At 48.8% G+C, this 27,181-nt stretch overlaps 1 protein-coding gene across 1 annotated transcript in view; it reads left to right on the top strand.

Annotated features, from left to right (window-relative positions):
- Fdh (alcohol dehydrogenase class-3 Fdh) overlaps positions 1–27,181 on the top strand; it is a 51,016-nt gene that overhangs the window by 1,894 nt on the left and 21,941 nt on the right. Inside the window, exons 2-6 of the mRNA XM_077677621.1 lie at positions 8,320–8,421; positions 8,781–8,922; positions 9,410–9,497; positions 9,841–9,973; positions 12,742–12,958. Of these exons, the coding sequence (XP_077533747.1) occupies positions 8,320–8,421; positions 8,781–8,922; positions 9,410–9,497; positions 9,841–9,973; positions 12,742–12,958 (682 nt within the window). The remainder of the gene's footprint in view (positions 1–8,319; positions 8,422–8,780; positions 8,923–9,409; positions 9,498–9,840; positions 9,974–12,741; positions 12,959–27,181) is intronic.

The following is a 27,181-nucleotide window of genomic DNA, read 5'->3' as shown; positions in this document are numbered from 1 at the left end:
CGTAAATGTTGCATTTCATGCTTGCTTAAAAGTTTTATAAAGGGTGGCCAGTTCAGCTACAAAGTTAATCTCTTTGTCCAAGCTAAAAAATGTCGAAACTCGCCTCTTGTCTTGGCTGTAAAACAAACGCAATTCTTTGCCTCATAATTTTGTTACAGGAGCAGACCCGCCAGTATTTCAAACCATGCTTCTTACGTTCTTGATGGCAACCAACATTTTATAAATCATTGCTCACAGATGCTCACCTCCCTTTCAGTCTATATAAGTATACAAATATAAGCTTTGTTGGACTTTACATATGTACCCTCTAGTAATTAATGTTTTGCATATGTGTGGTTCATCAGTACCTGGTATCTTATGTGCATTATTGATTGTGCTAAAGCACCAGCTCTATACGTTGCACTTACTTTCCATTGTATTTTTACTGTATTTGCATTAGTTTTAAATACCACTCTTGTTCATGTACTTGGATCTCCTTTATGTCCTGCCCTCTTGGGGTACTTAAATAAATACATAAACAAACATTCTGAGCTTTGTGCTTGCTACTGCACAGTCATGTCTAACAAGACGGCCTCTATTCCATGTCTTCAGACTACTTCTGCTGGTCGCTACAATGGGCAAGGTGACTCGTTTGTCACTTGCACTGGGCCAGAGCCATGAAAGCCTGCAGGTAGCATTTGCAGGTTTATCTTGGAGTAGGCTCGTTCTACAACGTTGAATTGTAATACAAGCTTAGATTGTAAAATTAATATTGCTGAGCAGATAGGCTGGGGTGGCAAAACTGAATTGTAATACAAACTTAAATAGGTTCAGTGCTGTTTCAGAAATGCCGTGTCCATGCCGGGCTAGGAATAGGATGCCGACCCTGGATGACGCAAGCAGCATCGCTAAAATTTGAATAACTCTAGAACCCCTGGGTGCACAAAAAAGTACTTCAAAACAAATTCGCGCTTCTAGACGAGCAGAACGAGGTCAGTGTAGACAGGCTAAATGACAACCTAACAACGGCAATCAGTGAATCAGCAGCAGCTGTGGGAGAAGCAACATGTAGGGAACAAACTGAAAAACTAACTAAGAAAGCGAAGGAAGGAATTGCCAAACGTAAGTACATGAAAGTGTCAAGTACGGCAGATTAGATTGAATTAGCCGAGCTGTCGAAACTGATTATCAGAAGTAAAAAAAATGACATTCATGCGTATAATAACATGGCAGTCATTGAGGAAATGCTGGAAATAGGGGGAAGCTTGAAAGCAACTAAGAGAAAGCTAGCCATCAGCAAAAACAGGATGTATGCACTCAGAGACGAACAGGGTAACATTACACACAACTTGAACGAGATAATAAAGGTAGCAGAATGATTCTACACCAGGCTGTATGCCAGCGGCGTTAGACCAGGGCAAACTACTGATAGTACGAGCTCAACTTGTGATGTCCTACTACATAGTAGCTACAAAAGTTGGAAAGGCTTTCAAAGGTATGAAAAGAGGAAAAGCTGCAAGTGATGACATCATAGCTGTGGATCTTTTGAAGGAGGGAGGAGATATTGTGCTGGAAAAGCTTCCTGTACTATTTTCGTCCTGCAGTGGACCTGAGCAGGGTGATGGTGATGATGATGACGATGATGACAAACTTAAAGGATAAAATTATTTTGGCTAGCCAGAATAGGCTGCTTTATTCCACTCAGTAACTGTTATTTGTTGTTACATTAGACCTGGTTGGTGTATTGGGAAACTTACTCTGGCCTGATTCTGCACAGGTCTCCATCACAGGCAGGTGCCGAGACCTCCAGCTGCCATTTTCTGCTCCAAAATTAAATTTAGTTTATTTGCGGGTAACAAGAATTATTACATTCAAAATATTAAACAAATGGTCCCACAGAGGGTCCCATAATTGAAAGAAAAACTGCAGTAGTACCTTCAATTAGTGGTAATGCAAAAAAGTAATGGTTTGATGAAATTAAAATAGCAACGAGAAATTCTCATATGAACTATACTTGAAGTGATAGGCGTACAATTTGAGTCGTGTTCCATTTAGCAGTAACATAAAAATGTTCACATAGATGCGTAATCATCAGATTGATATTGTACAACTAAAGCAGGCAAAGAGGCAAGTGAAAGCAATGTGACACAGAAAAGTAAGAAGAGGGCATAAGAAAGGTGCACAGTCAACAAAAACACAGGGCTACAGAAGCTGTAAAAGCAGCAATCAAACAAAATTCCTAAGTAGCTTTTCATGTGAAGTATGTTGATAGCAATTTAACTGCAAAAACAGGTCATTCTGGGAAGAAATTGCTGCATAGGCAGAAGTCTTTTTTTTTTTTTTTTCTGTAATTAGTGCATGCTATTTGTTGCAAACCTGGCGACATCGGCAATTTGCAAAAGATTAGTCGATGTATTCAAAGTATATTTGTTTATTTTTTAATTCTTGACATCAGAGTGAAGGCAAAATACAGAGGCAAAACGACATTAAGAGGGGAAAAAATACTGTTAGCCTTTTGTTTCTGCATAAATTCTGAGCAATTTATCTTCCTGAAGTAGTGAGCACGAAGGTTAAAGGAACACTGACACCAATTTTCAGCGTTAATATTATTGCACAGTTCGCATCCTTCACTCAACAGAATACCCTGGCTGAAATATGAGCGGCCTGCGACGCGAAGAACATAGTTCAATTGGATCTAATTTATCGCGCCGACGGAGCAGCGCGCGGAGCGGCACTCAGCAAATGGACATCAGCGTGACATCACCCCGTGAAGCCAAAAGAAGTGATGCGACAGCGCTCGTCAAAAACTCATGACGTCACTTCACGCGTGCGGCCCCATGAGCGGCGAGCGGGCGCCGGTGACGTCTGCACAACGCAGTGTGGTCAGGCCGGGATTCTGTCATATGCGCTGTTCGGGATGAAAGCGCGGGAATTTGAAACAAATGATTTTCAGGCCGTTCAATGTAATTAACTATCGCGCGCTGAAGTATTTGAAGTGCTCTTTCAGGTTCGCCAGACCATTAAGCACCGATAAAAGCAATAAAAGTGTAACATAAAATTTTCGTGTCAGTGCACCTTTAAGCTTGGCGTGGCAGTGAAGATAAGTACTCGAGAAGATGGCACTATTACAAGCGGAAATAGAGGAGGCACCTCGAGTTAAGGGTTGATAAGAAGGTGAATGCCTTTGACTAGATTGAAAAGTCAAGTTTTGTTTTAGATGGATTGATAATAAGGTGGTTGTCATAGCACGACTTTTGTACAACCGTTGGTGTATTCAAGTTTCAAGTGACAGCAGTGCGAAGTAGTCCAAGTAATGGTTGTGTCATCAGGATATAGTACACAGTGATGTAAGTTAATTAAGGTGACCAAGTTGTAAATATACATAATAGCAAAGAATTGAAAGTGGAGCCTTGTGGTTCACCTTCCGCAGAAGTGCTTGCTACATAAATCAAACATTCTCTACAGTCTCAATAATTTTTCAAGTACAGTCGCCGACCGTTTATTTGGACGCCGAAAATTCGGACACGCTTGTTTATTCGGACACCTTCGCAGCACGGCCACTTGTCCCATTGAAGTACATGTATATCCACGACCGATATTTCGGACGCCGCACAGCCCGCCGTTCGATTTTTCGGACTCCAGATTCGGTGCTCTCACGGGACCTGTGTCGCCACATGGCTGCAACTGCTTTCGGTATGCGGGATTTGTGGTTGGCAGTGAGGACGAGGATAGTCACACAGTCCAGAACCCCACAGCTGAGATGCCGCCTGCCGCATCATCCAACATTTTCGATGACCTCCGTGCTAGCGGTGTCGATGTGGGAGCGGCTACGTTTGAAGATTTCACCAACATCGATAGTGCCGTCCTGCCGTGTGCCGAGTTGGATGATGACGAAATCGTACGCCAGGTCCTCGAACCAGCGCAGGTGGACAGCGACTCCGATGATGACGTGCCACCAGTGCCAGAGGCATCAAATACTGATCTAGCGCGAGCCCTAACAGGGCTATTGTCTGCCTACAGTGACGAACAAACGCTGGCAGAAATAGAGGCGGACTTAGTTGCGCGTAGGCGTGGGTGTGTACAGACGTGCATATATACGTTTTTCCAGCCGTTGGGCCAATAAAGGTTTTTTGTTCAGTGAATCCTTTTTTTTTTCGGACTACCGATTATTCGGACTTATCGGTGGGTCCCGTCGAGTCCGAAAAAACGGTCGGGGACTGTATATCAGTGGTGACCAGGTTATTCCATACCCTTCTAGGTTATTGAAAATGCTGGCATAATAATATCGTGTCAAAGGCAATTGTGAAATCTAAGAAAAGAGGGGAAACAAATTTATTGCCAACAAATTTATTGGACAGAAAAATTTTTATGTAATCAATTAAGGGACTTTGTGCTGGTCTTGTTGAACTGGCTGTGCAAAAGCCAGGTTGACTGGGTACAGGTATAATCAATTCACTGCAGTAACCAGTCTGCTTAACCAGTCAAAAGCTTCAGCAAAATAAATGCTTTCCCTTCACAAAAGCGCTCCTAAATCCAACATTCCGCAGTGCACTTTAGGGAACAAATCACTTGCTCGTTATTATCATCCACCAAGAGATTGTTTTCTAGACTGTGAACCGCCACTCAAATGCTTGACATAAACACCTTTGCTGCCTCTACTGCTTACGATGAAGTAGTTGGCTTTCTGGGTGTTCCAGGGGTGAAACAGCTGCACCATTTGTGCCATCGAGCGCCAAACGTGTTTACCTGCACCATCCAGCGCCGAACCAGCCCTGCTGTGCCAAACTCATTTATCAGCGCCGTCCTGCGCCTGAATTGAGCCGCAATTTATGACTGCCATGATGCATCGTGCCCGGAAACTTGGCTAAAATATCGTGTTTTTGGTGTCATCAAGGCGGTTATGGTTTGTTTCATCAAGGCTATGAGCAGTTATGAAAGGTGGTTTTGGCTTAGCCGTAAGGCCGCAGGTTCTAAGTACCTTCTCCTCCTTCTCACGCGGGAGCAGCAAATACTGTATCGACAGATTCAGTCAGGATCTTTCCCTCACCCTCGCTTACTGAATAGCATGTTTCCAAATCAGTACGACAAGACCTGCCCATTATGCAAGCAGCTCGGTACTCTTCGCCACATGATAGGAGAGTGCGACGTCAGCCCAAAACACCCACCCCCCATCCGCGATTCCTCCACTAAGAACCCCACCCTTACTAGCGAGCGATGGGAGATCTTGCTGTCCAGCCCCGCCTTGGAGGATCAGCTACGGCTGGTTACCAGGGGCTAGGTGGTGAAGGCAGCATATGGAATCCTGTGAAGAGGGATCCACTTTCATCCGGCACGCTTAGCGCTGACATGCTCTGCATAAAAGTTTTTCCTCCTCCTCCTTCTCCTCCTTCTCATTGCATTTCTTTGTTTCGCATTTGCACAATTTTGTTTGTCAGTGTCGGCCGCCGCGCCACAATCAATGAAAAACGACCAAAAGTAATATTTTTGTGGCCTAGCGCAAACATATAGAATAATATTCGCATAAAAGGTTCGCATAATATTCGCATTAGAGGTAAATTTATCCACCCATTTTTGCCAATCCTGGCTTTGCTGCCCGCAACTTTTTCGTAGCGGCATGTATTGAACAAACAGGCTCTTGGACGCTTTGCCCTCGCCGGTTAATTCGGTTCGCTTTTGTTGAGGTGATTACTCATTTCGCCTGTGAGTTTTGGGGTTACCTTTGCTTAGTGGGGGATGGTCTAACATTAATCATGCCTTCTAACACGCTCTAGTTACGTAATCTACTCTGCAAGTTCATTGACTTTCGCAACCCTGTGACAGGCGAAGACAAAACTATATTCAGCGTCGCACGCACTGAAACCGCGGTTTCATAGAAAAAATGCAAGCAAACACCTTGTTTTACGGAATGCCACCGTGAGTTCGCCTAAACACTACCGTTTACCGGACGCGAAGCAAGGCCTGTTATCTGATACCCTTTGGCTCTGCGCGTAAGGTTTGACCTTTGAACAGTGATAATGAGGCGCGCTCGCTGGGGCCGAAGGTAGGTAACTCCGCATGTTCTAAACCTCCAGATATAGTACAAGAAGTGCGTTCCTGAGTCGGGTCGGTGTATAGGTTCTAGTGCATGGTAGAATGCCTGAATAGTAGATAGATAAAGCTAACTTGGATGGGGCTGGCACAGCGGCCAGCAGGGAGGTTAGGGAGGCATCATAATGCTGTGAAATGGTGTTACATCTGCTCTAAATTGCATTTCTCGCTGCTCCAAACTTGCTCCAAAAGGCCTTTCTGGCTGCTCCAAGCCTGCTACAAAAGGCACTTTTGCCTGCTCCCAGGACTGCTCCCAAACCCATGTACCCTGTTCCACCCATGGTGTTCATATTTGGATGCACTTTCTATGGTGTGGCGATCTGGGATAACCGGTACAACACAGAATGCAAGCATAGTTAATTAATAGGGGCAGGGTAATTTTACAAAAACAAGTTGCAAAATTTTTGCACGCCACTAAAGTTTATGAATTTAATTCCCAAAAATTATCATGCGACCACAAAGGATTTTGGAGCAATTTTAACTGGACATGCCCTTCTCATTCTAGGCAATGGAATACTAAAACGGGTGGGTGAATGTAACAGTCTTGGATAAGTTGTCAGTGCTAATCGAATTTAGTGTAAAAGTATGGGTTGGGATGCATTTAACAAGCACTCTCAAGTAATGAACAGCAGGCTACCGACATCATTGAAAAGAATGGCGTGCAACCAATGTGTACTGCTGGTGATGACATGTGGGGCTGAAACTTGGCGCCTTACCAAGTAAAACTAGAGGCCTTCAGAGCATTGGACCTTGGTACAACACATTGCTTGGAAAGTTTTCATGTACTTCTAAAAAAATTATAGCACAATAAACACAATGACACAGAAGAAGCAGAATGAGATGAGTGCTCTCCCATCGTGTACCTTTTAAGGTAACTTTTAAGTACCTTGAAAGAAAACTGAGGTCAGCCCAGCAAGCCATGGAAATAAGAATGATAGGAATGGCGCTTAGGGATATAGGAAACAAGCGTCTTGAATTAGGGAGTGAACGTGTGTGGAAGACATCCCAACTCAAATTAAGAGACGGAAATGTGCATTCGGTTCGGGCATGTAAGGCACAGAACTGACAAGTGGTGTACCATTCAGGTAGCACAGTGTCTAAAAGGAGCCGGGACTACAAGACTGTTGAATCAGTGGAGAGATGAAGTAAAAAGGTTGGGGAGCAAAGAAATGATTTGGACAGCACAGGATAGAACTGGTTGAAAGTTTGTGGGTGAGGCCTTAGGCCCTGATACACCCGCCGCGGTGGCTCAGTGGCTAAGGCGTTGCGCTGCTGAGCACGAGGTCGCGGGTTTGATTCCCGGCCGCGGCGGCCGCTTTTCTGATGGAGGCGAAAAGCAAAAACGCCCGTTTGTACGAGATTTCGGCGCACGATAAAGATCCCCAGGTGGTCAAAATTAATCCGGAGCCCTCCACTACGGCACGCCTCATCGCCGGCGTTGCGTCAGCGCGTTAAACCCAACAATCAATCAATCAATCAATCAAGACCCTCAGATGCAACATCGTAGGTACAAAACCGCATTATTCTAGGCTTCGAACCCACTATAAATGAGGTAATCTTTACCTGTCTCCTTGTGGCATTTCAAACTAAGTGGACTGGAACATGAGAACGTGAAATTACAACAGAACAAAGTTCATTTAACGAAACGGCCCGGCATTCTTATTTATTTTAAAAAGGATTTGGTCTTCGGCTGGTGGCTTTTTACAGCACTGAGCTGGCTTTTCACAGCACTGAGCAGCTTTTGAGTTTTGAGCCTCGCGCAAACCTTCCATTTCTTTGTTACAGCCGATATTCTGTGCGGCTCTCGTGGTTCCGGTTTCGATATAGAAAGAATGAGCATCACTGAAATGAAGGGTGGCCAACCAAAGTTTGTATTTTGTTCGCCATATCCAATAACTCACTGTATCAGCGTTCGTTATAACAAAGTTCATCTGTAATATTTTGGCATAATGCCCCGCTAAAGCTATGGGGAAAATGTCTAACGTCCCCAAATTCTCATTTCAGCACTGTTGTAGTGTGGTAATTTTCACTTTGTGGGGATTGAAGGAGTAGTCACCATTGCTACAATTTCATTTTAAGCTTCCGGTTTATTGAAACTTAATGGACAGTGATAACAGCATAACAAAGTTTTATTACATAAGAGGGTGCCAAATTTGACTGCAATATGAAAAACATGTTCTTGTGTACCTAGATGGCTGTGTTGGCTGTGCACTGCAGATCGTGGGCTCTAACTAGAAAACTTTGATTTTGCAGGTAATTCAGTGCAGAGCAGCTGTAGCCTGGGAACCTTCAAAGCCATTGAAGATCGAGACTGTCGATGTTGCCGTGCCAAAGGCGGGAGAAGTCCGAATCAAGGTGCTTCTTGCTTCTTCTTGACTGCACGTAGTATTGTCATGTAGAGTGCATGTCGAACAAACTTTTTTTTTTCTTGGCCCAGTCTTGAATCACTATTAATTTTCAGTACTCATCAGTTTTGCATCTGCATGTTCTCCTAGCAAGTAGTATATTAACGTTGCGAAAAATGTCCAGTTTCTTGTAAAAAGTTTTTCAGAATTAGTTTTGCTGGCCAGGAAAATCCCTTGCAAAATGTTTTCTTGGTGGAGCCCTGACTGGTTTGCAGTGGCGCACTAGGGCTCGCTACCAAATTGACTGCACATTAGCAGCCTGCTCTGTGAGAGGAAGGGCTCTCTGGAAGACTCCGGTGGCTTGCCCAGGTCCTCTACACGGCGGTCTGCCACACGGATGCTTACACTTTGGACGGTCTGGACCCCGAGGGCACATTCCCCTGCATTCTGGGGCACGAGGGAGGTGGCGTTGTCGAAAGTGTCGGCCCTAATGTCACCAGCTTTAAGCCGGGTGAGTTGACCACAGGGGGATGCAAGCAAGAGAAGTCGCGCTGAGAACTTGGGAGCTGTGACAGCTAAATCAAAGCTCAATACAGAGCTTTTAGTGCTTTACAAGTGTTTGAGAACTTGTAGGTTGTGGAAATAAGTACCATGAGAGCTTTTTTTTTTTCTTTTAGTTTAATGCGCTGACAATGGTCTAGCATGTTTTGAAAATATTGATATGTAAAAAAGCGTGCTGTACTGGCTGTTATTTTATTTTGTTGGAAAAATTAGGGCTTTTGTAAAGCGAGAAAATATAATCTGTGTATTTGGCTGGTTCTCATGAGGTTTTGTTTGCATTTTGTTTTAAGGTACTGGGGACCAAGATTTAATTGTTATGTTCACTAGCTGTGTCACATTCCTGGGTACTAAATAATCTGGTGTAAGTGTGAAGGTCAACAAGATGCTAAGTTCTAACGAAGCGCCCAATCCACTGTTCTTTTTCCTTCCCCCTGCAGGAGACCATGTCATTCCGCTGTACATTCCTCAGTGCAAAGAGTGCAAATTCTGCAAGCATCCCCGCACCAATCTCTGCTCTAAGATCAGGTGCGTCCTGCGGTCGGTTGGGTAAGGTTTGGACGGCTAATGGCAGTTAGGTGGTTATAAGATTGAAATTGCACAATGCGGTAGACTTTTGTTTTGAGTGAAAAATTTGCTGTCATATTTTAAGTTCACAAACAAGGCTCCGAGTGCTTGCAGAAGTTCCGTAATTGAAAGTTAGTAGTTGCAAGGACAAAATTTGCTGCAACAATTGTTCTGGCAGACTCGTAAACAGGGCCTGTGTCCAGGGAGTAAAGCAGGCTGTGGTGAATGAGAATCGAAGGTCCCCGTCTCGTGCCCCTCGAGGGATAAATGCTTTTGCCCCAGTGGTTTTTCCTCCTCTCCTCAGGACCACCCAGGGTCGTGGTTTGATGCCAGATGGCACCAGTCGCTTCACATGCCAAGGGAAGAGCCTCTTCCACTTCATGGGCACCAGCACCTTTTCTGAGTACACTGTGGTGGCCGAGATATCACTGTGCAAGGTATGTGTTGCTGATATTTATCTGCACGAAATTTGGGGCATGTGTGTGTGCCCAGGCTTTGGTGGGAAAGGGCACTGCAGTGGCATTTAAAAGCAAATTGGAAGTGCAAAAACAAAAACTACTGTTTGCATTTCTATTTTGCTTCTTCCCAAAAGTAGTCTGGTTTGCAGTTTTATTTTTGTCACTTTCTTTATTTTGCTTCTTCCCAAAAGTAGTCTGGTTTTCAGTTTTATTTTTGTCACTTTCTTTGGAGTTGTCAGCTTCACCGCTATTCTTTTATGCAGTGCAGTTTAACCCACTTGTAGCCTTACTGGTTACGGCAGTATATAAGATTGCAGGGGTGGTACAGCTTTGCCCATTGCACCAGAGAGCTACATTTGCGGCTTGCTGCTACAAGACGCGCCGCAACCGCAAAATGGAACCAAATTGTGTCTGCGCTGCACCAAAGCACAAAATTCGACAACCCTTTTCGAGCATACGCTAGTTTTAGCGGGAAGTTGCAGTATATAAGCATAGCCTGTGGTTTGTAAGTTTTGTGTTCAGCATGTGAGGAGGCGCGGCGGTCGTATAACGTCACTCCTACCGTCACTCCCTACCATTGAGGAAAAAAGTTTAGGAGGGAGTGTCACGTGACAATCTTTAAGCCTAGTCATACAAAATAAAAAGGAAAAACTCAAGGTGAGTACACCCTCACATGCAAGCTGTAGTTCTTAGGCAAGCTGTAGTTCTTAGCGAGGTTTATCACGCTGCCGTACCAAAGTGTTGTGTGCTGCCGTGTAAAAGTAAGATGACAGAGTCCGACATCCGCACCTTTAATTTTATTTCACAAAGCACACCACGTTTGTCTTGGTTCCGGCCATTTCGTATTTTCAAATTGCCGCTCAGGCCCTCTTCTAGGCAATCAGCCGTTTATTTTCAAGGCTACAGTCAGTCCAGAACTTTCCACAGTCCCTCCCAGGCGTAATCTCGCATTAATTTTTCTTATATGTACCTATCGATCGGCGGGTTGAGCAGTACTCAGACATCCCGCGTGCTACCTGCGACATGAGGCCTAGAATGATCTGTTCTTCCTGTGCCCGCCCCTAAAATCGCTTGTTCTGCTTGTTTTCCTTGTTTTCCAATTAACTGAAGGAGACAAACATGTACCACAAACATCATCACGACAATGTGGCACATACAACAGGCCACCACGCTGGAGCACCGATAAGGCGAACATACGCAAATACGCACGCGAGTAAAACCAAACCGAAAGTGATATTTTTTACCCGCACGAGCTGCTCCAAAAGTGGATTTTTGTGCTCCAAAATGCAGCTTTTGTGCTCCAAAAAGTGCTCCAAAAGCTGTTCTAGCTGCCCCACCCCCGCGATTGTAACAATGAACGGCTACAGCACCGTCGACTTCACCATACATACCACCTATTACAATGCTGCCATTCGTCTTTGTCTGTTGTAATGTTTTCAAGGTGAAGCACACATTGTACAAAGGGCAGCCAGCTGTGTTGCAAACACTTCTGTGTGCACAATGGAAGTTTTTACCACATGAAAAAAGGCGAAATGCCGTGCGCTCATTATCTGCGATGCATCTGTCCTTCCAGCTGTCAGAAAAAGTCAACTGCTCCCTCCTTTGATGTCATGCCAGTCATGAGTGAAGGGGCTGCCCCTTCTCTCTCCTGGAGTCGGGTGGCTGCGAGCATGTTGTTTCATTGCCTTCTAGGCAAAGAGGAAGGCTCTGCACTGCATCATCATTGCCGCATCGTACTCTTCGGGATCTTGTTACTCACTGAGGTTGAAAAAACATTGCTGTGGTAAGATGAATGTGGCAGTCATTTTGTGAGAAAACAAGGCAGGGAGGGCTATTAGAGGCTTCCTCTTCTCCGGTTGGTCTTGGTCTTTCCTGCGTGTTGCGGGGAATGAGTAGGCACAGGCATGGCTTAGTCACTTTGACTGTACAGTGGCATTGTTTCATACCCAACTTGGTTATAATAATTATTTGTTATCTGAATGACATTTTGTTGGCCTTTTAGTTTTGTTATAAGTGATTGATTGATTGATTGTAGGGTTTAACGCGCCGACGCAACGCAGGCGATGAGGCGCGCCGTAGTGGAGGGCTCCGGATTAATTTCGACCACCTAGGGATCCTTAACGTGCGCCGAAATCTCGTACACACGGGCGTTTTTGCTTTTCGCCTCCATCAGAAAAGCGGTCGCCGCGGCCGGGAATCGAACCCGCGACCTTGTGCTTGTTATAAGTGGGTTAGACTGTAATCGAAAAGCTAACATTTAAATTCGTTGCAGTGTGAGATTGTTCTAAGAGCGCCTTTTTTGCAAGCCACATTGGTTGGTCCAGTTGAGGACTTACCTACTTGGGTTCCGCAAGTTTTGATGTATCTTGTAGTGGCTTCCTCTTTGCTGGCTAGTGAAAAGTTGGGAAGGAAACGTGCAGCACTTGGAAGTTAAAAAAGATTTTACAGTTGTCTCAAAATAGGGATGAAGACAAGCGAGAACTGGTTTTTGAGAGCTGAAAAATAATTTAAAAGGCAGCCAATCTGGTTCGGTAGAATCGTGACGGACAGTGTGAACTTCCCTTTCTCCCGAAGTTTCACTCATTAAAGTTTGATTAGTGCGCGATCTATATTACCATGAAAGTAATGAATACTAGATGAGCTTTCAAGTTGGTTATAAATGGTAATAGTACTTAAAATAGAACAGGGATTACCACAGCACTCGTTCTCCTTGCTGAGCAGTGGCATAACTCTCCTGCTGTTCTCAGGTGGACCCGGCTGCCCCCCTGGACAAGGTGTGCCTGCTGGGCTGTGGCGTGTCGACGGGCTATGGCGCTGCACTCAACATTGCCCACATCACCAAGGACAGCACGGTGGCCATCTGGGGACTGGGCGCTGTGGGCCTTGCAGTTGCCATGGGGGCCAAGGAGCGGGGTGCCAAGACCATCATTGGCATCGATATCAACGAGGACAAGTTCACTAAGGGTGAGAAGGGGCCTGTCTCGAGTGGGCAACCCCAAATGAGCCAGCTGGCCGGGCTTTTGCAGACTGATACCCACTTTTTCAGTGAGCACTCCAGTGAAAATGAGCACTTTAGCATAAATAGCAAGCACTCTAGTATAAATGCACACACGCGTGCACGAAGCCACTCAGTTGTAATGAAAGATTTCTTTTTTCTTATTTTCTAACATTTGTCCCAACTGCTGCTGGCTTTGAATTTGTGCATGCACATGCAGAGCCATTCAGAGCTATGATTTTGCTGCATAGCGAGAAAAGGCTTATGGGTCAAAGTAGTTTTCAGCTTCGGTGGTCACTTAATAGAAAAGTTACACATCTTTCAAGGATTTACAAATAATTTATTGTTTGTGGAACTGAAATGCGTGCAATCATTGTTACATGTGAAAATGCACCGGTTATTCTTATCAACGGGGCAGAGCACAAATGAACTAATTGGGGAAGAGGTTTCGGAAATTTTATATTTTGAAGAAAGAACAAATTCACAAGCATAAGCAAAAAGCGGAACTTGTAAGCATACTTTTCAAAAATGCAAACTAAAAATTTGACGAATGCAAAAATAACTTCTCACTCAGTGGAGAACATTCTGTAAAATATGCTGTTCTTGGTTAGTTGTGAAGCAAGCAGCCATGGCTTGGACACCGAGCAGAGCGTTTTGCGAAGTGTTGAAACAGCGCTGCGGTTGTATAGAATGTCTGCACATGAGAAACGCAAAATTGTCCATAAAAATAACACAAAACTATTGCACTTGAAAAATTTCACGAATTCTCTAGAAGGCAGTCAGTTCAAGGGCACTTGTCTCAACAATAACACTCATCATGACCGTATGACCTCCATACTATAAAGGTAAAAATCAAACCTCTTGTCATTACTCATAAACTGTGCATGGGAATGAGCAGATAATGACAATTAAAACATTGCCTAGATCCGGGCACGAGTTGGCGTTCGGGCTCCTGCCTTGACACTCCACTGTCGGAGTTAAACCAGAGTCAGGGTGTCTAGCGACCGGGAAAAGTCAGGAAATTGACAGGGAATTTTTTCAATCAAGTGCTATCAGTCAGGGAAAACCACTTCGGGGCCTGCCCACACTGTTTTAGAATAGGGGAAACCAGTGTTCGAGGCCCCCAAGCAGTTACCGAAAGCAACAAGTTCGTGCGCGACGAAAGCGTGAACTGCATGAAACGTTTTCTGGTTCTTCTGCAAGCGAAAACGCGCCGCGCACGCCTGAGGTGCGCTGACGCCGCCGCGGAAACCACCCGCACGGTGCGTGCCGAGCGGCCGGCGACGGCAACATGGCGGCAGCACCGGCCACGGAGTAGTGCAGTAGCTTATTTAGTGACGCAAGGTACCTCCAACGGCCGCGTTTGTCGCTCTTTAAAATGCTACTCAAGGCACAAACGCACTTGCTTCTGCTGGAAAGGAGCCACCGCAGGCAGGAAATCGTCGACGCGGCCGTGAAAATACCGCGCACAAATCGCGTGCAGAAACTCGCCTTGCGGTTCACGCAGCTGGCAGCTGGCTTAGGTTGCTGGGTGCACTTGCGCAGAGGGACGATGTGTGTGGTGCCAAAATCACACACACAACACGCTTTTTGCTTTCAGCGAATTTTAAAAGGCAGCGCTTTTCGGGGCTAATCTTGAAAGAACTTCTTTCTTATGGCATCAAAAGCCAGAATTACATAATCAAAAAGGATGACATGGCTTAGCATGAACCGCATGCGGCGTTTTCTGCACGCGAAAACGCGCTGCACACGTCACAGGCGCGCTCACGCTGCCGCGGAACCACCCGCACGCTGCACGCTGTGCTGCCGGCGGCGGCAACATGGCGGCGGCTTCGACCGCGAAGTTGGAGCGACCGCTTCTAAGCGCTCTCTAAAATGCCGAACAAGGCATGCACGAAGTTGCTTGTGCGGTAAAGGAGGTTATAATGTGGCTGGAAACGGTAATATAAAACACCATCCGCGCCGCTAGTGAAAGCGCCCACGCAATACCTGCCGGGGTGGTAAGCCTAAACATCTCTGGCGGAGCCAGCCGACTGTCTCGAGCGCTTCGAAACTGCCGCCATGAGGCGCGCGGCTCCACATTGGCGCATGTCATCAGGCTCCTCCCACTGCCGCGCGCGACGCGCGTCATTTTCTGAGCGAGGCAGAAGCTGCCGCGCGCGCGAATCGTCGACGCGGGCGCAAAAAATCGCACGCGCAACGCCGACGTGCCCGAATCGCACGCACCATGTGGTTCACGTTGCATGTCGAGCCATGACAATCCAGAAAAAAAGCAAAAGGTGCTGGCTAAAGCGCAACTTGAAGCTTCTATCCCGCAAGATGAAATAAACTATCTGAAGCCGTAACTGGAGGCAAGCAAACCTCAAGCTGAACGAGCAAACTGAAGTTATTCAAAGTGCATTCTGAGAAGTAGGGCACTTGCAGCAAATGTGTTTTTCCCTACGATAGAATGTCTTTTCTCTCCGCTTTTTATATGCTTCACTGACCATTTCCACAGAATGGCGCCTGTTGTATAGGTCAGGGAATTTCGACTAAAATGGTCATGGAAAACATGGAAAAGTCAGGGAAATTGAATTAGGCAATTTGCTAGACACCCTGAGAGTGTCCGAGTTGTTTAAATAAACTCAGGTGCATGAAATTATGCCTTATTCACAATGAGAAATGCTCCGTTAAAACACGTGCGAAATAGTATAGTACTCTTTGCAAAGAGTTAGAACTAGTTGTGCACCAGCTGTATTACACTTTGAGCGTTTATAATCGACCATTGCAAACATGCACTGGCCTTCCCCGCTAGCGGCGACCGGCTTTTCCGCAATGCACTAGTGCTGGAGGCCAAATGACAAGAGGAAGATGCTTTTGTGGAGCTCCTGTAATCTCCGTGGCATTGCGCAAACTCCACCCTTGAGCTTCTGTTTGACCTCCTGATAAGGTAGTCATGTTCAAGCTGCCCGGATACACTCCCTAGATAAGAAAGCCCAGCTGTGAACTGGCATAGTCTTTGGTTTTCTAATCAAATGATGCACAAGTGATATTTTTTTTTACTTTGGATGGTTTCCCCTTTTTTTTTCTATATACATACAGTGTAGACCATTTATAACATAACCAGTTATAGTAGTGCGGGACCGGATATGATGCCGGTTTTTGGGACTACCGGTTTGCCTCCCATAGAACTCAGTGCATAAGCACACCGCTTAAAATGCGATTGTCCAAAGCACAATACCGTTTATTGTGCGGTTGTTTGGCGGATCCATTGGGGCATTGTTTTTTGGTCGCAAAAAAAAAAAAAAAAGTTAGAGTCAGCCATCTCCATGCAGCAGTGTGCTCCCTGCTCTCCTCTAACTTAGACATAGAAAAGAAAAAAATAGGCACCCTTTAGTGTGCGTGTCCCGTTTGCAGTCACGTGATAACCACAACTGCCCTGCTTTTGGTGCACCTCTGAAGATAGCGAGCCCCCGCGCACGGGGTAAGTTGTTTTCATTAGAACGTTGCGCAGATTAGTAACCCCCCTTTCTCTTTCCCAAGCACCTAAAGATAGCTAGCCGGGCCACGGGAAACGCCATAAGTTGTGATAACCACCATCGGCATTGCCAACACAAGGTGGGGTGAAAAAAAAAAATCCTGCTTGTGTTTTTATCGCGTTGTCTCGCCGGCATAAACCTGTCCCTCCCCCCTCGCCTGCGGCATCCATTCTTTTAGACTAAGAAATGGACTCGCGGTCAGTAAAAGGGTGCTGCAGCGTCTGAATCTGGGAAAAAGTGACGAAATAAACACTGTACCTCTGTTTTTAAGTGACCTTTGTTTAAGCTATGCTAAACAAAGAATGGCTGAAATGTAGGGTGCGATGTGGTTGGATTTGCGCATGTTTTGATATAGGGCCGCGGCCGGCAACCAAACCCTCCACATATCGCAACTGGCAGCACTGAGCATGTAAAACTTGAACAAACAGCCTTTATAGAGAGAAAAGGGGCTTCAGGCCATCAGGAGAAAAGCGGGGATGGAATAATTGTTTTGTGCAATCATATGCACAGTCGAACAAAGAGGTAGGCGCGCATAGCCCCAAAACTTACTCTACTCTTCCGAGACTGCGCGTAATGTCTTTTACGGTGTACTTGTCTTGTTATTGATAAACACAGGCCTGGAAACTAAGTGGGGATCGGAAGGAGGGGGAAATGAAATGCACGACGCACTTTAAAAAAAGTCCTTGTGCCGTACCGTGCAACCCTTCGGCTGCTTTTTGTTATGGTCATAAATGTTTAGAACCGATCGGAATAACGGAATGGAATACTACAACTGCCTGTGTACACCCGTGCATGGCGTCACCACAGTACGACCAAGTTTTACACTGGCTCGAACGAGCAGCCAATCAAGCTATACATAAACCAAGGTTGGTTCGGAACACGTGTGTGCTGACTCTAACAAATTTTGAGGCGATTGTTTAGTCATTCGCTCACATATTTCAGACTCCCGTATGTACCAAGACCTGTCGTCGGTGCGAACACATAGTGACAGGGTCGTTCTCTTTTCGCGTGATCTTTCAACGTGGTGTGGAAGCGTAAAAGTCCTGCCCCATTCTTTCCATCAGCTTTTCCTGTCATGAGCGGGGGGGCAGGATTCATAAGCAAAATGATAAGAAAAAAAAAAAACGGCCCAAGTGGAACTGCTGCAGAGCAGGATATCGCAGTAGCAGACGACACCCACAACCGGATGTTCTTGCAGACGTCACCGAGAAGCGAGGTATCATGGGCAGTCACGCTCGTGCGGTACGAGGAGGTGGATGAAACGAGGGAAACTGTGGCACGGGCGAAAATGCGATGTTTTGATTTGCAATAACTCCTCTAATACTCATCGCTTTAACAAAAGTCTTGAAGGACATGATTGCTAGGACATCGATTTACCTGAAAATGCGAACACCCATGTATTGGCAAAACTTCTTTCAGGGCCCCTTTAACAAAGTAAAATTTGCTTATTACAGGCTATAAAAACAATTTAGATCTGAAATTAAAATTTCGAGCCAATTTCACCGCAATTCGCAATGCATATTTGCGACGACGCACTTTAAAACCCCCGCCACATGTCCTCCAGCAATGCATGCTAAACTGGATGGTGCACCATGTGCATGGCATGCTGCAACTACAAGGCCAGTGGTACTCTCTAGCCGTCCTCCTCCTCGTGCAACACTTACCTCCAGTGCGACTGAGAAAGTTGTCGTTGCTGTTCGTTGTAATTCAAGTGCAGCAAAGGCACGGGGCAAGAATATGTAGGAGAGGAAACGCCTATTGCGGCCGGTGCGATCGAGCGACCAGATAATGTCACAATGATAACTACAGCGACCTACGGAGCTCTGTAGCTGCGGCGGCTGTTCGTTGTAATTCAAGTGCAGCAAAGGCACGGGGCAAGAATATGTAGGAGAGGAAACGCCTATTGCGGCCGGTGCGATCGAGCGACCAGATAATGTCACAATGATAACTACAGCGACCTACGGAGCTCTGTAGCTGCGGCGGCGAACAATTTGACAGCGGCACCTGGTTGAATGTATTAAAAGCAATACTGTTGTTTGCAGCATTCGCCACAAGGCGTGAGTCGCTATGCGCTCGAGCTGCTGCGCGACGCGGGGACGGAACGCACGTTTATCTCGGACGTAGCGCGCGCACGCACGTGCGCGCATCATAAATTGGCCGGTGCACTCAACTCACTTCGAGCGTATCACACGCGAGATAAGGACGTGCACTTACAGGTTTTGCATATTTTTGCGTTTAGAGGTTTGTATTTTGGGCTTGGTGCTCGTGCAAGATTGCTTATGCATTAAAAGAAAATGCCCCTTTTATTCTCTCGTACCAGCCAGCTTAAATTTGACAGAAAATTAATCATGAAGGCGGGCTCTTCAGCCAATGGAAGCGCAGAAGAGCGCACACACACTCGCTTCGGATACTGAATGTTTCAGCGGCCCGGTGAAATGCCGACGCGGTGCCGCGGGCGGGTTGGACTGGGCGAGCGCGAACAGAACGCGCCGGCCGTGGCGATGACCGCGCACTTCCTTCGCTTGCCGCCAGAAGCTGGAAGCTTGACGTTCGCCAAGTGCTTGTGACCTTATCAGGCTGCCCCAAGAAGCCCCTCCTATTTTATTCTTGCTCCGTGAGCAAAGGTAAAGGGGCCGCACTTTTTTATCTTCATCGTTGTGGCTTAGTTTTTGAAGCACCCCTGTCTTAATTTTAGCAGTCTACGCATGTGATACGCAGTGGCACTAGTAGACCTAATGGGTAGCAAAAAGGTGAAATCAGAAGCTTAGTGTGCTAGAGGCAGCTATGATAAAAGCCGTTGCATCTGGCATGAAGTCTTAATTAAAAGGAGGCAAAACGTTTTTGTCATTTCAGTGAGTGCACTGCCTCTGATACTAAGTAACTACTGGCGTATTCGGTTGGCCGCTCCGGTCCTCTGGCTCGGAGTCGCCAGATGCCAAGGCAGCTCGCAGTCAGAGCACGAGAGGCAGTGACCAACCGAATGCATCGGCGATCTCGGAGCAACGCGCCTGTAGCGCCACTGTGCAGCCGGCGCGGGAAGCCGCCGGGTAAACCGTGGCGTTTTGTGTCACGTGACCTGTCCTCCTGGCCAGATCGCACCATGCTCTCACTGCGAAGTCAGAGCGGTCAGGAGCGCTCTGAGTCGGAGGCTGACGCTCCGAAATAACCAACCGAAGGTAGTTCGAGCGCTCGTAAATGCCCAACCCAATACGCCATAAGAGTCTATCTGTGAAATCTGGAGGCAAGCAGTCACAGACTGGCCGCTGCACCGGTCACCCGCAGGCCGTTGAGTGGGACGCTTCCTGCAAATTCGCTGCCACTGCCACTGCCACCGCACTGAGGCCTAGCCAGCTGCTTGTCATTGGAGCGTTTAGTCTGGCGTGGTGTTTTTGCTTTTTGCGCGAAAATGTACCACGCACAAGACGGATGCACTGTGTGGGCTAACGTACGGGATAGCAGAGGACCCCGGCTAGCTTTGCTAGAGAACGCTACGCGCCGTACACTAGCCCTGCGGAATCCGAACACTCACGCACGGGTTCGGGTACTCACATGCGGTAGACAGGCTCCGGCAATCCAAAGTAAGGCTTTATTGCCTGGCAGATACAGTGCATACACCAGACAACACGACTATCGCTCGCGGGGAGACAGTGGCTCCTGTCGCTCGCTCTAGCCGCTGGGCTCAGACCTCGATATCCGTCATCACGGCCGCGGGAGCAGGGGAGGCATCCCGAGGCGACCGATCAGGGCAGAATCTCTCGGCAGAGTCCCCGCGGACCATTCGCGCGTCCCGCAGGTCGGCTCGGGGGGAGAGGAGGTCTCCCCCGGCGCTCGAGGAGAGGGCGGCGAGGGAGAAGGCGACGACCGGTCCTCCTCCCCCCTCGCTCTCCGCACACGTTCGCGGCAAGCCGGTTCGGCGCGTCGCGCGGGGTCATGAACATGGAGGAAAGAAAATGTTAGGAGGGAGCATGACGTCAGGCGGCACAGCTTTGGCAAGGCAACCTCCTCTGACGCCGCATTCTCCTCTCCTCGGGCTCCTCCCGCGCAATGCATTATGGAAAAAGCACCACTCTCAGGCGCGCGGTAGCATTTAGTGGCTCCGGCTGGCTGCCGGTTTCCTCCATGCTGCCGGTGGAGGAGGAGGCGAGTGGCGTTGCCGAAGGCGCCGTACGCGATTTTTCGCCAGCGTTGCGCTCCAAGCTTCGTATCGTGGAAGTACTGCCGCTGTCGCTGTTCAAAGCAAGGCGAGACTTCGATCGCATTCTTACGAAGCACCCTCTCGAGCTGCAAGCCGAATTTCACTTCTGACGTTGGATCGCTCGAACGCGCCGCCGTAAACATTCACAAGCATGGAGCGGCCTACAGCTGCGCGGTGTTTGCCAGGTGTGCTGTGACGATTGCGTTTGGCACTCTGCTGAGTTATCGCGCGTAACGAGTGTCGTGTTGGCGGGGAGGTGGTGAGACTAGCTTTGGTTTCGCGCGCGCTTTTGCATACGTTCGCCTTTTCGGTGCTCCGGCGTGATGGTACGTTTTTATCTACTTCAGTGCACTGGAAAACAAAGGGTTCAGAACCCTTATGTTGGGTGTGACCACCTCGCGTCGCAAGCAGTACTCCGGCTGTTTGTCCGCTGAGGACCGCTCGATCGGTGCGATCCCTAGCAAAAATTCTAATACAAATTCTAATACACGTATATGCTTATTGCCACTAATAGACCTATCAGTCTGTATTAGTCTATTAGGTCTATCAGTTTGTATCAGCCTATTAGTCCTATCAGTCTGTATTAGTCTATTAGGTCTATTAGTCTGTATTAGTCTATTAGGTCTATCAGTGTGTATTAGTCTGGTAGGTCTATCAGACTGTATTAGTCTGATAGATCTACCAGAGTGTACTAGTTCTATCAGAACCAGTGCAAGTTCGAACAAAGCAATGAAACATGGCAACACATTTTATTATCAGGGTACACAGGCAAATTCCTCTGGCTGACAGAAATCTGGCTGAATAATTTAATGTTACATCAGTTCGTAACCTGATTAAGAACGAATGAATAAATTGCAATGCGAATCCACAAAATAGCTGCAGCATGCAATCAGAAAAGCTCGTCAAACCTGTACGGTCCAGCCGTAGGTACATATCGAGCGCATTAATGGCCGATTGAACACCATTCCCATTTCGATGCAACTTCAAAACGGCATTCACCCTTCCGCAAAACGCGATTCGAATGGAGTCTCTTCTTCGTGAGGCATTGCGTTGAGAAACAAAGGAGTCCGAAGCGGCGAGGTGACGGGTCAAAGATGGGTCGGGCGGCGGCCCGGATCACATTTGTCAATGTTCGGCGGGCGCTAGACACATCGCCAACACTTCTGGATGACGTGATGCACACGCTTTCTTCGATGTCAGCATAGCAGACAGAGCAAAGATGTCCGGAGCCGCGAGGTGACGGGTCCATGATGGATCGCGCTGCGGCCTGGTTCATACTTGCCAAAGTTAAACGGGCGTTAGACACATCTCCAACACTTCTAGATGACGCGATGCACACGCGTCTGATGTGAAATAACGCTAGAAGCCGCTTCCTTCCAACCGTCTTCTTCCCGAACGTACACACACGCCAGCCGCACTTTGGTGCCGTCGCCATCTTGGCTACCCAACGAAGACCATTGGCATGGCTTGGCTTGACTTCGTTGCAGTTTTTTCGGCTTAGTTAGATTTCTTGCTGCTCTTCTTGCAGCCTCGCAGGTACGGTCAGGTTAAAGTCCCATCATCTGCTTTAAACGCCGATCAAGGGCCTTTAGGTCAGGTTAGCGTCACTAAATAAAGGCGTAGCTTATTTAGTTACGCTAGGTCAGGTAAGGTGGCTTATCGCTGGCGCAGCACTCCCAGCGCATTTTTTAGGAGCGAAAATGAAAAAAAAGTTGACCTATTTTGCATAAGAATTTGGTTGGAGATTTACGGAGATTTGTTAGTGAACAAAACGCTTCATAACAATATACCAAATAAACATTATTGCTCAAGGGCGATCATTTCAACCTTTTTTGGCTTGTGATTTTCCAGAAAAAATAAAATTCAGGAAATCGCACTTTGCGGGTCCATTTGTATTAGTTTTTATTATAACCAATACGTCTCTATTAGTTCGTATTAGACTCAGGTCTATCAGATCTATTAGTATTTGCAAACTAATACAAACTAATAGGTGTATTTGTATTAGACTAATACAACTTGTATATGAAACTTATAAAACTGATAGAAGTTTGTATAAGACTAATACATGTCTTATACACCTAATACAAAAATGTATAAGACTAATACAAGTTTCTATCAGAATTTTTGCTAGGGATACGTATATGAAAAAAAAAAAAAAAAACGAATGCTAGATTACGCCTTGGAGGGACCTTGCTGAATTGTGGACTGACTGCGCCTTGCCAATAAATGGTTAAAGAAACGGTTGAAATGGTTGATCTTTTCAACTTTGCCTGAGCGGCAAAGTTGAAAAGATCATTTCAACTTCTGCACGCGGCGGCGGCACACAACTCTCCGACTGCGGCGTGAACTTCGACGGGTCCGAAAGCTCAGTAAACAAAAATGTTTTCTGCCTCTCCCGTCCGACCACTTTGCCCGCACGATCAGGCCGCTGCGCGTTTCGGGTTGCAGGCAGAGCTGCGCGCAACGACTCGTCGCCGAAACTCGAATACGCGGACGGCCCGGCAACCAAACGGATAGACGCACGCACGCAGCGTCGGCGAAGGGCCACATGAGGCGCAAAGAACTACCGCTTGCCTGTCACGTGAATAGAACACCTCCCATCAGTCTTTCCTTTTTATTTTTTATGATTAGGCTTCACGATTGTCACGTGACGCTCCCTCCTAAACTTTTCTTTCCTCCATGGTCATGAAGAGGACACGACCTACGTGCCGCGCCGGCTACCCAAAATGGCGGCACCCAGCTCGCGGAAACATGTGCAGGCGAGGCGTAAGGAAACAAGGGTCCCCACAACCCCCCCCTCCTCAAGACCGAGCCAGCACCGCTTGGACAACCGCTGCCGAGCAAAAGCACAACACATCCCCAAAATTAATAACACTCGCCCCCGGTCACCAAGGGTCCGCAAAGTCCGCCACAGTTCGAAGAAGCGCCACACCACACGCACAGTCCACGACACACCTTCAGTCCAGCGCGTCCTTGTAGTCACCGGAGGTAGGGCAGTCCAGGAACAGCAGGTTGGGGCAGCAGATGTAAGCCGCAGGCTGAGGCCACATGCGTAAGCAGCAGGCAGGCCGACATCTCCCCAGACAGGAGGGGCCTCGTTGAGCCAGTGGTTCGTTCGTTAGGACCACAGTGAAGGCCGCCGAACCGGCCGCCTTGGTGGTGAGGGCCCCAGAGGAGCAGGTCGGCCAGGGGGCGTGGCCCCGATGGAATGTGCAGGCCGGGCCTGCCTGTGACGAGCCCAGAAGAGCAGCTTTCCGAGCACTCTGGTGCTGCCAGTTGGGAAGCGCCCGAGGCAGGTGCCTCGGGGAGGCGCCAGGAGCGCCGGCTCAGGAGGCTGCATCGCGATCGTCGCAAAACCGCGTCAAGCGGGTTGAGGCCTGAGGACGGGGCCTGGGCTGCCAGCGATGCCAGAACCAGGGACTGCAGCAACCGGCCGCGCGTGGTGTGGCTGCGGGTGACGGGACCAGACCGGGAGCAAACGCCAGGGGGGATGCGCTGCGGAAAGAAGTCGGGAGTAACAGCAAACAACGCCCAACTTCCCTGCTGCTGCTCTCCGAATGGGAAAGCGAAACAGGGTGCTCGGGCCAGGCTAGGGCCAAAAAGGGAACCCTAACGCTGGTGCAGCGGTTCAATAACCCGGAGTTTCGTGCGCCCAGAGCACAAGGAGGCCACTGGTATTACACTACATCCAAGGTTATCGTCGCGAGGAGAGAAACCAGAGGTTTCGCTTCGTGTTTGCGATGAGAGGAGGGCAACGTAACCGGGTGAGGGTGCTAGATAGGCCACACCCTCCTCCGTGCCCGCTCCCCCGACGCCGCGTTCTCGCTTCGGCAGGCATATGGAGGAAAAGGGGTCCTCCGCCGCGCCGCACGAGACGCAAGGGAAAACCACCCACGCTCCCTCTCGCGGGGAAGGCGCCAGAGGCAGAGCGCTCTGCTTACCTTCGGGGGGTGATTATGCGCGCTTGCGCAACCGGTAGCGATGGGCGATCGGCCGTTGGGCCGCCACCCCGCGCTTCGGCTGCTTTCGCAGACTGGGAGCTGCCTCCTCATCATCCCAATCGTCGCTGCGCGCAACGAAAGGTTTCAGATCTGCGACGTTGACTGGACCGCCAACTGGTTTCCCTTTCGGATCTACCAGCTGATACACGAGCGGGGTGAGCGCATCCCCGACTCGGTACGGGCCCGACCACTTGGCCGACAGGGAAGCAGAGATGCCCTTGGTTGCGTCGCTCAAGACGTGGTTGCGTCTGAGGACTAGGTCACCCGCTTTGTAGCGGACCTCCCTGTGTGCCTTGTCGTACTGGGCCTTCTGTCCAGCGCGCGCTTTGCCTAGGTTTCTGCGGGCTAACGAAATCGCCTGCTCCATCCTAGAGCGCAGTTGCGCCGCGTACTCACTCGGGGCCGAGGAAGCGGCGGCCGCCCCCCCACCAGCCCGCAGAACGGTTTCTAGTGGGTTGGGCAGCTCTCTCCCGAAAGTGAGATATGCGGGCGTGAACCCAGTCGAGCGGTTAACGGTTGTACGCAAAGCGAAGCTCAGCTCGGGCAGATAGGCATCCCAGTCCCGGTGCTGTTCGGCAAACGCCGCTAGCATGTGCTTCACGTTCCGATTCAACCGCTCGGTGGGGTTGGCTTGTGGGTGATACGTCGTCGTCTTTCGGTGCTTAATGCCCAGGGCCGCACAGGCTTCGACGAACACCTTAGCCGTGAAATAGGACGCGTTGTCAGTTATCAACTCGGCGGGGTAGCCAAACCGAGTGAATACTTCCGACAACTTGTCCCATATTGCGCGTGCCGTTAGTTTACGCAGGGGAAACAACTCGCCCCATTTCGTAAAGTGGTCTGTGACGGCTAAGAGATACATATGACCTCTGCTGGACCTCGGAAAGGGGCCCATCACGTCACAGGCCGCGATCTGCCAGGGTTGCTGGCTGTTGATCGACTGCATGAGGCCTGGGGCTTTGCCACCCCTGGGCTTCACGCTTTGGCACACGCGGCATGAGCGGGCAAAGTGGAGAGCGTCCCGTTTCATGCCTGGCCAGGTCACGGAGTTGCACAACTTAAAATAAGTCTTAGGGCCGCACGCGTGACCGGCCACCCGCGAGTCATGGAAATAGCTCAGAGTCGCTCTTCGCAGACTGCGCGGGATAACCATCTTGAAGGGGTCAGAGGCCTCCTCCGATGGTATGTATCGCAGCAGGAGTCCGTCCGCATCAAGCAGATACGTATCCAACGCACCAGCAGCAGTACCAGCTGCATTGTGCTCGGCGCCGACAGCAATGCCAGCTGTTACCGGTCGCCCGGTGGCCGCGCCACCTTGCTCCATCTCAGAGCACGGCTCTTCCCTGAGCCCGTCAATGATTGACTGACAAAATGGATCGTTCTGCTGAGCTTCGAGGAGCTCTTCTCTGCTGAACGCAATACCGGATGAGTAGACAGGGGCTACCAGGTATGCGGAATCGCCCGGGTTTTGCTGCATAACGGCAGCCGTCCCTTCGGGGCTGGTTTCGTTTGAGCGGTCGGCGCAAAAAGCTCTGTGCTCGCCCGCGTGCGTTGCTTCGGAAGTATGTGGAGCAGAAACGGGGGCTCGTGACAGAGCGTCCGCCACCACGTTCGTGCTTCCCTTCCGGTAGCGCACAGTGAAGTTGTAGCGCTGCAGCGTCAGAGCCCAGCGCGCCAGGCGGCCAGACGGCTCGCCCAGGCGCTTCAGCCAGGTCAGCGCCATATGGTCCGTCTCCACCACGAACGCAACGCCGTCGACGTACAAGTCGAACTTGCGCAGAGCGAAAACTATCGCGAGACACTCCCTTTCCGTCACGGAGTAGTTTCGCTCTGCGGGTGTCAACGACCGGCTGACAAAGGGGACCGGCCGAAGAACACCTTCATGCTCCTGCAGCAGCACCGCGCCCAAACCGAGATCGCTCGCATCAGACTGAATCACGAACTCTTTGTTCAGGTCGGGCAGCCGCAGCTCGGCTGTGTCAACGAGAGCTTTAATGAGGGTGCGAACGGCCTCCTCCTGCTCCTGACCCCAGCTCCAGCGAGCATTTTTCCTCAACAGTGCGGTCAGAGGCGCTTGCCGAGCCGCGCAATTGGGGATAAACTGCCGGTAGTAGTTTACCATTCCCAAAAAGCGTCTCAACGCCTTACTGTCTGTCGGCGAGGGATACTCGAGCAAAGCTCGGACCTTTTCCTCGCACGGCAAGACGCGACCACTGTCGATGGTGAAGCCCAGCAAAGAGACGCGAGTCTCCGCAATCTGAGCTTTCTTTGGGTTTAGGGTAATACCCGCATCCTGCAACCTAGTGAGAACATCCTCCAGATGTTGAATGTGTTCCTCAAAGGTGCGAGAATACACGACAATGTCGTCGAGGTACGCCATGGCATGTCGCCACTTTGCCTCCCCGAGAACACGGTCGATCAACCTCTGAAAGGTAGCTGCAGCTCCAGAACAACCGAAAGGCATTCGAGTGAACTCAA

Source organism: Haemaphysalis longicornis, unplaced genomic scaffold, assembly GCF_048455015.1.
Source record: "Haemaphysalis longicornis isolate Haplotype H1 unplaced genomic scaffold, Haemaphysalis longicornis Haplotype H1 scaffold_1, whole genome shotgun sequence".
Classification (NCBI taxonomy): domain Eukaryota; kingdom Metazoa; phylum Arthropoda; class Arachnida; order Ixodida; family Ixodidae; genus Haemaphysalis; species Haemaphysalis longicornis.
This window is presented reverse-complemented; position numbering and strand designations above follow the sequence as displayed.